The sequence below is a fragment of the Artemia sp. Qi Xiang Cuo genome, chromosome 14, assembly GCF_049724085.1.
Source record: "Artemia sp. Qi Xiang Cuo chromosome 14, ASM4972408v1, whole genome shotgun sequence".
NCBI classification, from domain to species: domain Eukaryota; kingdom Metazoa; phylum Arthropoda; class Branchiopoda; order Anostraca; family Artemiidae; genus Artemia; species Artemia sp. Qi Xiang Cuo.
In genome coordinates this window covers 44,270,444-44,284,528 of record NC_142807.1, presented here as the reverse complement: position 1 = coordinate 44,284,528, position 14,085 = coordinate 44,270,444, and the positions used below count along the sequence as shown (strand labels likewise).

Genomic DNA, 14,085 nt, shown 5'->3' with positions numbered 1-14,085 from the left:
GTTCTAAGGTCACATGACTCAAATGAGACAGGGGAGACTTATATATGGCGTGTAACACTCAAACCTCCAGGCCTCCAGAAGAGTGGTAAAAAACGACCACCATTACTGTCGCATGTTCTCTAGAGGCTGTTGCACGAGATCTACGTTCATCTCTCGACAAGCTACAGTCTTTATCTCAGGATCGTCCGACGTGAAGGTCAACTCTTGCAGCCCGATATACAGCTAGGCGTCGGAGGTACTATCTAAGTAAGTAATCCACAAGTACAAGTTGTCAACCCTTCATTGCTAAATATGAAAGGGGTCGGCCGCAAAGATGCTCCCGGAAAAAGTAAAGTCATTTCACAACTAAACAAAAATGACTACCAATAGGCACTCAAAGCATAGCATATGAACTACACAAGTCCCAGTTACTTCCTTATGATCATCATTGCCCTCGAAAACCCCGCAAGGTTATGGAAAAGAAAGCTGGAAGTCTTATTTTATGTTTGATTAATTTATGTGCTAATGCAAAAAGAGAACTTTAATGAAAGAACAATTTCGATTAAGCTATAAGGAACAAACAACCTTAGTAAAGCAGAACTTTTGAATGTTTACGAACAGGATAAACCATACAATTGGCATTCATGAGAAGGCTAAATGTAACAAATCACTGGTAGAATTACACCTAACATAATTAGCGTCAACATTTCTTAGGCTTTTTTGGAAAGGCAATTGATCAGTTCTGATTTCCTCTTCAAAACAAGTACTTCTACAGACTCAGCATCATTTGCCATTTCCCTTTCTTCGGAACGAGCTTTTAGAGCCATCAATGTCCAAAAAGTCTATCTCTTCTACTGCTTTCTTCAGACGTCCTTCTGCTTCTTTCAGAAGAGTATAACCGATTTCTTTCGTTTGTTTATCCATCTCTTTTCTTCGCAAAATGCCTGACTCTAGCTCCCCTATTTTCTGCTTCCTCTGGTCAAGGTCCTGGGCTGCCAATCCAGCATCTTTCTTTTTGGCTTCAAGCCGTTTTTTTTACAATTTATCCTGTTTTTGTCGAATAAGGTAAAGTTCATAGCTAGCTCTAGCTGATACTGGCCAAAGACAACAGCTTCTTTGTGACCGGCACAAGCTTGGGTTTGTTCTCATAGTTGCACAGTGCATCAGCAACAAAAGCTTTATCGTTTAGGGTCCGATTCTCTGCACGGGCTCTCATGCTAGTCATCATCTGAGCTGAAAGAGAAAATCCTCACTCCAAGCCTGTGCTTCTATTGCAGGGCAAAATAACTGCTTTAACTACTCGACCCAAGGCCTCATATTTCACACCACCACCTGGTGTCTTCAGTTCTAGGATCTTTTGCCAATAGCTATCAATTCTTGTGCTGTTTATGGGTGGTGACACAGGGTCCAACTGTAATAATAACCATTCTCCCTGGACTTTCTCCATGTTTGTCACAAAAGGAAGTTCTCTTGCGACGTATAGAACATACCTGCAACCCATCGGCGGGGAATCTGGCTTGGGAAGGCTGAAGCAGCTAAGGATTCGGAAAAACTCGTTATTCACATGGCCAACAAACAATGTATTTTTCCTACAAATACTGTAAAGCAGTTTTGACGTGCTTCCTAACTCCTAGGAAAAAAGTTTCCTATCTTCCTGAGTCACTTTCGAAGAAGAGAGAGCTGCCAGGATCCGCTCATTACAGAAAGGTTACTCTAGATATACTTCTACAGCATTTTTCACGTTTTCAAACCCCACAGCAAAGTGATGGTTGACATCATCAGCACGCAAAATCTGTTCGAGAAGAACTGTGCATAAGCGACGCAACTCTAAATTTAGCCCATGAATCAACGGCTCTTGTCGTTCAAATACTCCAGTGAATACAATGATGGTATTTGCAGAACCCACAACAAACTCGATTTCAGCTTTCACTGTTGGCTTTCTTAGCCAACTGACAATTATCAGATACTTCGGATTTGAACTAAAGTGCTTTAAGCTCTTTTTCTTTGACACGAATTCCAAAAAATATTCAATCAGAGCAGGCCATTGTTCGATCACGAACAGGTGTTAGAATGGATTTAGAAAGCCTTCTCACCAACTCGTATATTATACTCGTATATCAAGTATAAAATCCCTCCCCAACACAAAATTTGAAGTTCCTTGTCCCCCTCCCTGCAAATACACACTACCTGAAAGTTTTAACTGCATCCCCAAGCTGTTCCCAAAGAATTGCAGATATCCTGTTTTAACAGCTGGAATAGGTATTGTCTTTATATTTGCCTTCGTCCTCTCCCAAGAGTCGAAACCTGTGGTCAGTTTGACGCCCCGACACCTCCTGACAGTATTAAATTGATCTCTCTAGCTGTTCTTGAGGAGTGGCGGATGCCTTATTTTGTTAGTCTGGGTAAAAATAATTGACTTGCACCGTTACTTCACCATGAATAGATTCTAGTACTGCAAGGGCTCGAGATTCCAAAACATTTGGACAGATGTGAGACAAAATATTTGTTGTAAAAATATTTTTACTCCTTCTTTTCTCCTCCCCCATTATAAACCTCAAGGTTTACATGGCCTCTCCTCTCCTCCTAGATAAACTCCAAGAAAGTTTCAATTTGATCTCAAAATCATTTTTAATATGTTATAGATATGTCATATAGACAACTTGGCAACATGAAGTGTCTTTTCATTTACATCAGCACTTGACCATGAATAAATTTTAAGTACCATAGAAATTACAGAGCAAAAACTTTTTGGTAGGTCGGAAACAAATATCTGTAATTCACTTTGGCCTACCCACCCCCGTCCCGTTCCCCTAAGGTGCCCAAACGTCATGTGGTATTTTCTTAAGATTTGAAAGTGGTTATGTCTAATTCCGTAGAGTTCTTCTTGATGAGAATTCGTTTTAAAATTCCACGGTTAATGCAAAATAACTAAAAATTGCCAGGAGTCTGGAAATCATGCGTAAGGTTAAGCACAAATTCCCCAAATCTATTCTAAGACTTATTTTCATCACCTTTAAACAAGCCTATAATTCTTACTGTCCATACACCTGGATGACTACTTTCCAGTCAATTTTAGGGTGAATAGCATCTCTTCACGAGAAGGCTCGACTAGTGTGAAGCTTGAAAATCCCTCTGCAGTTAAAGTCCTCCTAAATCTCAGGTCAGTTTACATTCTTGCATGTGCTTCTTTTACTTTTGGACGTCTGCATAGGAAATTTCCGGTCGTCTTTCGACCTCAAATTTGTGTACCTACTCCTCGTATTAACTACAACGTTGTGATAGTACAAGAGTCCCTTTGACGCCTTGCTTTCAGTCTGATTCTAACCCTCTGGTGGCATCTTGAAGGGTGAATACACTTCCAGTTGCAGCACAGGGTCATTCCTTTATCACCTTCAAACGTGTGGTGGTTGAAATTTTTAAGGTTAAGTCAAATCTATAAATAGTGACTAACAATTTTATTCATTATAGTATTACTACTTCACATAACTTGGTTATGCATTTATTACGACTGATGCTATTTTTTATGTGTAAAGATTCATTTTTTTAAGTTAGTTCTATTTTTATTTTTGAGTTGGTTATAAAATGCTGGCGTGATATGTTTTATTCTCTAGTTTATCAAGCAGATCGGATCTATTTACATAATTCCAGTTTAAACAAAGGGCAACATGCTTACATTTGTGATAAACGTTGCTAGCAGGAGAGGGAGACAGTAATGGAGACCCTTTTGTCTACTTTTGTCCTCCAATCATACCAATTAAAACGCCTTGTTTAATTTTGGTTCAAACAAGATACAACAAGCCTAGCTTTCAGCTGAAAAGTTGGCAATGGGAGGAGTATAAATAGTAGGAAAATGGATTATAAAAGTCGACACACTTTTAGACACATGGGAAAAGGTTCCTTTGTATATCCGTAAATTTTTCTATATCTCTAAGAAAATATTTTAGCCATAGGACCTGAGAGCCTTCACTCATCTTGAGTACTTTCAGTTTTTAACATAACTTTGATTTCAAATAGCCACCTGCTAGTTTACCAGCTTAAATGGAGCTTTCTACTCGAAAGTAAACACATGACTCTAAGAAACTGCCAATGGAACAAACGTTTGGTGGAACAACTTTAGATATTTATCTCTGACACACACAATAAAACTCAATGTCAACTCCAACACTGTAGGTTCTGGCTAAAGGACAGGCGAGACGCATCCTTTTCAGCCCCAAGCAAGAATGATAGGCAGCTTTCAAAAATGTCATATCATATTTATGAATTGGGTCAGTGTCCACATCTTCTATAAACACTGCTAAAGTTAGACTTTTACCACTTATCTTCCAATGAACCGAAATCGGTGGTATAAGAAAAAAGAAAGAGAGAAGAAGAAAAAAAGAATATATGATTTTCAAACCAACAAGCTCGGAAAGTTCAGACAATGTTTGTATTGAAGCATACAACATACATAAAATATGATTACACAGGGTGCATAATATGTGGTTTTGAGCATGAATGATGGTATGAAAGAACACGTATACAAATAAAACCGAACTTCAGAAGGGGGGCCTAGGGGATTGGTCCCTGCGATGATGAGTAAAAGACACAAGAAAAAATAGCCGTTAGGCCATTATTTTCAAATTTTTCCTCCAGAATAATCCCGGGGAAGGAATATGTTCAATTATATGAGCATGCTTATAAAATTAACAACATTATATGGTTTATTTAGGCCTGAGAAACTGTCACACATACCTCTTATTACTTTGTTGTATTCATTGGGCCGAAGAGGGTCATACTCTTCGTCTACATTCCAATCAGGTTCCAAGCCATACAAATACTGTGCAGTTATCTAAAAATAAATTGAAACGAGTTTTATCATCAAATATATAGACTGCATTTGATAAACATGTGCCTGAAATGTGGTCATGATATTCAGGCAAATAATAAACTTCAACATGGTCGTATTCATGAATTTTTTTTCCCCCAGAAAGGTATAATTGCCGCACGAGACAGGAATAAAATGGGTAAACTGAAAACCGAGTTTAACAATTCTCTGGATTCACAAAGTTATTGGTTTAATCTCCCATGTGACGGTCTTGTTCTATTTCCTGTGAATATATTCCTTCCATACAATGGTCGGTTTGCATTTATGAACATGCACCTTAATTAAAAAATAAATCGAGATATCAAATCTTGTGTAGCGTTTGCTTCTAGCAGTAAATACTTTATAAGCTATTGGAGAGGACTCGATTTCTCCAAAGGCGTAACTAAAACCCTAGCTCCTAATACCAAACAAAATTGACTGAGAACTAATAACTAAGGCCTTTTGGTTGATACAGATTGCAAGAGCTTAGTTCTTCCCATACAGAGGTCCAACTAAGCATGGACACTTGAAACTGTAACTTTAGCTGTTAGCCAAATTTTGTTGAATGAATTCCACGGACCCACCTGGCAATTAAGCTAATGCAATTTTACCCCCAGCCCTCATAGTTCTAAAGAGACAACATCAGGTACAGACTCTGATAAGAAACAATTAGAAGCCAAACCATAATTTCCCCTGGTTTGGCTTACAACTGACAACTCCTTCTAGTAGGTGTGCTTCTCGCAAGAATTTATGTGCCCCTTCCCTTCTCCCCCACCTAATCCGAATGGACTCTAGATTCTGTAAATCAATAACAAAAATACTTAACTTTTAATTCTGGTGAAGTTTAATTGATGCCCAACAAACCCTTTTGGTAGCTTCTAGAAAGTACGTACCCCCAAGACAGCCCCTGAGGGTTCGGCCTGCTTCTAGACTCTCAAAATGGAACACTAGGCACTAGTTACTCCCTTTCATCACCCTTGGTTGTTTTTCTAAGGGCATATTCAGGTATATATTCCGACTACAAATATTTAGGTATTTCCTCCCCTTGCAGTGGTCAGATTGAGTACAGATCCAAAAAAGGTGCGTTGCGAAAACTACCTTTCATTTTTTACTTAATTTTAGTGAGCCCGTTCTGGCATACATTTTGATTATTGAAGTTTAAGCCTCCTCCCTCCTCTTTTGGTTGGGATATTTTTTTCTTATGAAAAAAGTGACGATAACAATTAGGGTATCCTTTTCTTTTCCCTCAGATTAAAAGAAGGGAAAGAACATCTTTTGGAAGCGGCTTTCTTGAGTAAAGCAGAATTTCTTACTTTAGCAATCTTAGCGTCATTTATAACACTGACAATTTCAATTCTAATAGAGAGCACAATTCTCTTAAGGTGCGTCAGCAGTGGCCGAGAAGATTTTTAAGGGAATAAGAAAAGAGGGGAGGGAGCCTGCCACAACCGCCGTGCGTACCTATCCGTATTTAGTAACCCTTGAATTACGTGGAATAGGTGGGCGAGTCCCAACGCTTCCTTTCTTCCACGATTTCTGTATAGCTTCACTGGTTTTATTTAGCTCTTTAGTTCCGTATTCTTCTCGTGCCACCATGGAGGGCAAGAAACTGATCTGGAATACACTTCTGAATTTCTTAATCAAACAAGAAAAGCAGGCGGTGATTATACTTGTATTGCAAAAACTGCATGTGAATTTTTTTGATGCTCGATAGGCAGAAAATGATTGATGTCGGATATGTGATTAGATGTTTTGGTCACCGTGATGAACGCAAAGTAGCCCTGTCCCGATTGTTATTTTTGAACTCGGTGAGGTGCCTGTTGTGTCTTGTAAAATAACCACTAAAATTACTTAAAAGGTTAAAGAGATGTGTCTAAAGTCTAACAACCTAGTTGATTCAGAAACTCCGATTGTTAATGATGTTCCGTCGTATAATGGATTACACGACCAAACTATAGGTTGGTTTTAAAACCAATCTATGCGGCAGTTTTGAAGAACCCATCAAGATATGGAAAATCCCAATCCTCGTAAAAAATTGATTAATAAAGTTTGCGGCCACATTAGTGATCGCACTATTTTATTGATTTGTATTAAGGGTCCTTGGTGTCAAATTTTGTCCGATAAAGTTACAGCTCAGTCGATGGTACATGCTCTTGACATTCACGACCATTCTTCGGAAGCTAAAGTGAAAAGCCCAAGGTATTTTGGAATTGTTAGCCAAATTCTTGAAGGCCATAGAGCTGGGGATATCATTCCGCTAGTAGCAAACTGCTCCGAAGCTACGCATCTAGGTAGTACGTGCTCTTTTCAGGTTGAATTTTCTGAAAAAGTTCATCTCGAACTAGCCTCTCGTGATACTTCAATGTTTGGTTATAAGCACATCCTATGTCACGCTGGCGATTTGTGTAAGAACGCTCCGGAAAGCACAAGAAGCTTCGACAATCGTCCAAAACTTAAAGACACTCCGTGTAAGAACCCTGTGAAATGCTGCCTATTTGGTTCAACTCATCAACCTTCCTACATGTTTAAGTGTCCAGCCACGCAGGCTTTACTTGAAGTACCGGGGACAGTAAAAATGAAACCCGATTCATTAAACCGGTTTAGTGAAAACTTACACGACCATATACGTCTTTAAAAATTTGGAAAATACAGTAACTCAATTTTTGATGAATAAGACCTCCGTATGCAATAATGCAGTTTTAGCACTTATTTCCAAACATAAAGTTTGAAAATAAGGAACGTGCGTGACAAATCAGTAGAAAATGAGCCAAAAAACAAAATACCATTCTGGAGCTTCAGAAAGTGTAGCTTTCCTGATTGCTGTACCAAAAGATAAACACTACCATTGGTTAGTGTTACACTGTTAAAAAAAAAGAAAAAAAAATGATTCAATGAGTAAAATTATCTAAGAATAAAGTCCTAACATCTTTTTACCAAATAAGAATTGAAAAGAAATGTGAATGTCGCTGAATAGCTAAAAGACTAAGCTAGGCATTAATATGCTTAATATTAAAATTATTGAAGAATCAAGAATGCAGTTCATTATTATTTAATTTACTTACCTTCAAGAACATATTTTTTGGAGAGACCAATTGCCACACTTTGTTACCTACGACACACCAAAAATTCAGCCCCTTCTTCCCACCATCAACCTCTAACCTTTAAAAGGCATAACTAGGACACTAGCTCATACTTCCAATTAATTTGAGCTTCGAAACTTTAACCTTCTTTTATATACCAGCTATATCCTGATGATGAGAGTTAATGGGTCATTTCCCTTCCTGCTGCAACGATCGGATCAGGTCCGGGTATCCAAATGCATAACTAAGACACTGGCTTTTAATCTCTACCTAGGTTGGTTTCCAAAGAGGTCAAAGTGTGTCGTTGCACAATCCCTTGGTTCCGCTTAAGTAGAATTACTTAGTTGATTGCTTGCTTCTAGAATCAATATTTACAATGATTAAATAAAAAAAAGATGTTTTTTCAACTGAAAGTAAGTAGCAACATTAAAACTTACAACGAACAGAAATTATTACGTACATGAGGGGGGGAGGTGCTCCTCCTTAACACCTCGCTCTTTACGATAAAGTTTTTTAGTACTTAAAAACAAACTTCTTATTGTTATAATTAAACGACCCTTGTGTCTCAGGGAGTCGTTTTTAAAGAATTGGGACATAATTAAAACTTTAGCGTAAAGAGTGTGGTGTTGAGGATCAACCTCCCTCATACACGTAATAATTTCTATTCGTTTTAAGTTTTGATGTTGCTCCTTACTTTCAGTTGAAAAAACTTTTTTTTTATTTCACTTATGATCGCTTTTTAAACAATGCCAGGAAATCTGGCTACACCTCCACGGAAAAATCCCTCCTCTCTACGGATTTATTCTCTAGATAATTCAATCCTGGTGAAAATTTACCCCGGACAATTATCCTAAACATCTCCACGCGTAAAATTTAGTGGACAAAGAGAAAGCAAGAGATAAGAAATTTTTTTTTTATAGCAATTCTGGAAAATTTCCCTGAAAAATTCACCCCCTGGAAACTTCCCTCCCCACTGAAAATTATACTCGAGGAAAATCCCACCAGCAGAAAATTCTACCCCCTCCCCTCCTTACCACCCGAAAAACGTTTGCATACTTCCCAATAACAAATAATATACGTAAACAATGGGCAAATTTTGTAACTTAAATACCTTCCCCCACGGACTGTGGGTTGTCATGATATCTCCAAAGGCATAGTTATTCGGCCTTTCAACTATTCTGAACAAAATGGCTATCTCAAAATTTTGATCGGACTATTTTGAGAAAAAAGGGGCATGGGAGCAACATTAATAAATATAGTTGCCCTCCAATTTTTTTCGGTCACTTAAACAAGGTACTCGAACTTTTAATTTCCGTTCGAATGAGTCACCTCTCGATATTCTAGGACCACTGAGTGGATACGATCACACCTGGCAAAAAAAAACACGCATCCGTAATCTTTTTCCTGGCAAAAAAATTCAAAATTCCACATTTTTGCAGATAGGAGCTTGAAACCTCTACAGTAGGGTTCTCTGATATGCTGAATCTGATGGTGCGATTTACATTAATGCTCTATGACTTTTAGGGGGTGTTTCCCCCTTTTTTCGAAAATCATGCAGATTTTCTCAGCTCGTAACCTTTGATGTATAAGACCAAACTTAATGAAACTTATCTATTTGAAATCAGCAAAAAAACACGATTCTTTTGATAGAGATATTGGAATCAAAATTACGTTTTTTTTTTAAAGAAAAATTGGCTACCATTGAGCCAGGTCGCTCCTTACTTACAGTTCGTTACCACGAACTGTCTGATGCTTGAAAAAAAAATCTAAAAGTCGTTCCACAAAATCTCAGGGAACTATGTAGACAAACAAACTGGTATATATTAGATAATTCTCGACAGTTTTCTAAATCACAAATCAACAATCCAAGATATTAAATTATCTTTTCGTGATTTTCCAGTACCCTGGAATACTCCTTACCATGTCAAGATTAGTCAACCAAATCGAGTCTCTAGCTTCAGCAGCATCTGAGAATGTTTGTTACAGAGTAATTATGGGAACTGTCTCTGCATTTCCTTCATAAACGCGCACGCTGGAGGAGCTTTCTTTTGGTCAAGGATTCAAGCACGAATTTCTCAGTGATCCAAAGGACCCCAAAAAGAGAAGAGCTGTCCATAAAAATAGATCTCCTGGTTGCAGTCCTAAGTAATAGCCCCAGCACTCCCTTAACACAGCATTGCTCATGATAACTTAGCATAGCTCCTTTTGAATGACCATCATCATCTCTTTTGAATGCATCAAGATTTCAAAAGTCCCAAAATTCAAATGACAAACTTGGATGATACACCACTTTTCAAACATTAAAGCTTAGCTCCGTCATTTCACAGCTTATGTTTTCTCAGCCTAAGAAGTGTCAAGAGAAACATATACTACAGGTATTTTATCCTTCCGCAATCCAATGAACTAATCGTACATAATGTTACAACCTTTTGACATAACTATAAAAACAAGATCAAGTTCCTACCTTACCTTTGAACAGACAACGACGGATCAATATTCTGAGTTCGTCTACATGGCAAGAATGATTCTAGACTATTTGCCTTCCCCCAAGGATAATCCACCCCGCAGACCCCAGAAAATCACCCCAAATGGAAAACTTAGCAGCCCAAGGAAAAGTAAGACCAACAAAAAAAAAGGGATTTTGGGATATTATATATTCAATTATTCCAAAAGCATAGGTAGAAAATATGATGCGGAATATTCTATAGTATTTATTTTTGTACTTTTACTGCTTTTAATTCTTATTTTCCTGTTTTCGGTGTTTAGAGGTTGAGTTATCATAGAAGGGTAAGATAAAGGTTTATTAAATCAATTTATAAAAAGGAAATCAATGGCAACTGCGGAATGTCCTATGGTGGAAGTGCACAGAATACAGGCTGGGACTAAGAAGTATGAGTAATTAATTCTCGTGGGCTTGGTCTGGCACCAAAATCTTTAGCATATTACCTTGCGAACAACACTGCGTACGCTAGGCGTACATCCGTATATCAAACTCGAATCCATAATCAAGCAAATTTAAAATGGAAAGAACTTTTTATTTTAAATAAACAAGCAAATCATTTTTAACCTTTATCTTAGCCTCCTATGATAACTCAACCCCAAGCCCCCCAAAAACACACAAAAAAAAGGATTTAGGAATATAGATAGAATATTCCAAAATCCCTTCTTCTCTTTATTCTTTTATTTGTCTTACTTTCACTTTGGCTGCTGAATTTTACGTGTGGGGGAAATCGCCCACGAGGGGGGGGAATTTTTGGGGAGGAAGTTTCTACCGAGAGAATGGGATTTTCTGGGGGCAGGGGGCATGGAATCAGCAGCAAGCATAAGTACTGCCGGTATACAAAAAAACGGGCTATGTTCAGTGTCAAAGGTGCCTTAAAATGCTACCTTGTCCTTGCCATGGTTGTGTACCTTATTTTTTTTTTTTAATTAGTGCAATAAAAAGTCCTCTTGTTGATGAAATTAGATTAATCAGAATTGATTTCCCGTTCGTGGTATATACCTCATAAAGTAAGTATTATCCCCCTTCTTTGAATAGTTTTAAAAATTGACCTCCCAAACTAGATTTATAAGTACAGCATAATAAATGCAAGCTAGCTAATAAGGATTTCAAAGCCTACAAGGAAATTTTGTGTACACTACTTCTTTGGTATCTATTGTATCTCGTAAAGGGGGTAAAAAAAAATTTACAGTCCTTATAAATGAGTATATGCTATGGTTCTTTTATCATGTCTGTTGTCTGACAGGGTCTTTGCCAAGTAGATTTATAATTTGTTCTTTTAAGAACAATAGTTTTAAAGACAAGCTAAATATATTTGGAAACAGTCCTGGAAAACAGGCTTCAATAAACGTTTTTAATAAGACTCACCCTGAAACCACTTGTTTGAGATAAGGTTGGAATCTGTCCAAACGAGGTGAGACTGACATGATCTTCTTCTTTAATTTTTGGCTTCAAATTTTCCAATATAGGTCCCACATTTGGAACTCCTTTCCGTACCTGTTCTCTTTTTACCTGTAAATAGATTTGAAAAAAAAGTAGGATAAACTTGTAGTGAAAACATTCATGACTTACTGAACTAAATAATAACACACTACTTGCATCCACATGGCCAAAAGGACGTATCTGCAATGTCTCAAGAATGGATAAGAGGATCAAATTAAAACTTTCAGGGTATTATGAGGGGCGTGTTGAATTAAAGCAAAAGACACTATGTGCATCCAAAGTTGTCAAAAAGATTTATATGCGAAGTTGGAACATTCAGACAATGTTGAGGGGGATGATTGATTAATATCTGTCAATAATAAGGTATGTAACATGGTGGTGGTCAGAACAGCTTCAGGCTTGTTGAAGCCCAAAGATTATGCAGATTTCCAATTAAAATTATGCAGACAGTCATTAAAACCTATTAGACATTTTTGTCCAAAATACAAACAGCAAGCCAAAATCTTGGTTCTTAAGGTGGAAAACAGAAAAAAACCTTTACAAATATTCCTTTTATTAACCAACAAAAAACTATGTCAATTGAAAGCGAACAGAACTTAATGAAAAAACTTTTTCCACAGAAGAAGTTTTTAAGAGGATAGTAAATAGCTGCATTAAACCTAAAGACGAGGACACATAAAGTCAAATAGTGATTCAAGTGCAAAATCAACATAAATCAGTATCAGTAAATGCACAAAACCCAAAATGAACCTAAATTACAATAAATGACCAAGTCAAGCCTAAAACAAACATAATCTATGACAGACAGGAGTAGTGTTAATGCCCCCAATGCCTTCAAAAGACCAGAACACAATTTGTACTGAAACTAAACGAATTTTTAACATTTTCTCTTTTAGATTTGTAATAAATCCAAAATTGCTGACACTTTCAGGAATGAATGTTAATATATATAAAACAGTCAATCTATATTTCGTTAGTTCTTTTAACTAATAATAGTTATTATGGTAATTTTCTTTCTTTTTTCTTCTTATTATGACAAGTAAAACACAAAACTCGAAAATTGAAATTGTTTTCAATAAAGCACAAATGACTTTCTGGTTTTTAGAAGGCCTTAATATGGTAATACCTCTGTTTTCAGTGGTTTCTGATTGTTTTAATTTTGACTTGATTATTTGTTTTAACTTAGGTACGTTTTAGGTCTCACTTATTTATTGATACTGTCTTACAATTGAATCACTATTTGACTTTATTTCTACTTGTCTCAGGTTTGATACAACTCTTTACTTTTCTTTGAAAAACTTCTTTGTGGAAAAAGTTTTCTTGTTAATACGAATTAATAACAGTTCATTTGCATAATTTGGGATACTTTCCCATTGGACTGCATAGGCTGTGACCACTGAAGACATATTTTCTTAATCTTTTGGGCATTCTGATCAGAACACTTGAATTGAAACTTTTATCCCAAGACGTTGGGGCTACGAGGGAGTTCAGGGGTAAAACAAGATAGGGGGCGCAGATTACTTCAATAGCTCTTACCTCAGGAGAGGGACTTGAAATCTCCCATTTCGAATGATGTGAGTCTTACCCAAATGTTCTACACCTACTTTTTCTATGTAACAAGCCATGACAAAAAAAATTCCTTTAACAACTCTACATTCAGATGCCAACTATGAAAGGCAGAATTGTGTATTTTTGTTAGATTTATTGAAAATCTACTAGGTCTAAATAAAAAGGAATTATGTTAAGGAATGGAACTTTACAGTATTTTCAAAGTGGCAGTTTAGCTTAGCACTGCTGCTACTAATTCTGTTTACTATAAACATAAGGGCTTCAGGACTATTTTATGGTAACAGAAATTCAAATGTAAGTACTTACGGTTGTTACACCAGCTTTTTTCAACTGAAGTTGAGATTGAAGAAGATTTCTAGAGCCCGAAGAAGCCCAAGCATTGGTCTTGGGTGCTTCAATGTCATCATACAAGTTCATCTGTAAAACAAAACAATAGATATTTAACAAGTTTAGAAAAACCAAGATACCCATACAAGAAAGTATGTAGGAATTTATTTCAGGAGGGGGGGGAGGAGTACAACTTAAAAGGATGCATGAATAGACAAATTCTATAGATTTTTTTTCTATCATACTCTTTTAGTATTTGATTCTGCAGCCATTAATAAATAAACAGTTTTTTTTTTTTTGGCTGTCTTAACTTGTAATTTTCTCTTAATTAAATAAAAAGTTCA

General features: G+C 36.9%; 1 protein-coding gene across 1 annotated transcript in view; it reads right to left on the bottom strand.

Moving 5' to 3' along the window:
• Positions 1-13,836, bottom strand: part of Spf45 (splicing factor 45) — a 28,406-nt gene extending 14,570 nt beyond the window's left edge. The window contains exons 1-3 of the mRNA XM_089100722.1: positions 13,721-13,836; positions 11,771-11,914; positions 4,711-4,807 (exon numbers count right to left, since the gene is read on the bottom strand). Coding sequence (XP_088956848.1) covers positions 4,711-4,807; positions 11,771-11,914; positions 13,721-13,831 — 352 coding nt within the window. The 5' untranslated portion in view covers positions 13,832-13,836. The remainder of the gene's footprint in view (positions 1-4,710; positions 4,808-11,770; positions 11,915-13,720) is intronic.
• Between the last annotated feature and the right edge of the window lie 249 nt (positions 13,837-14,085).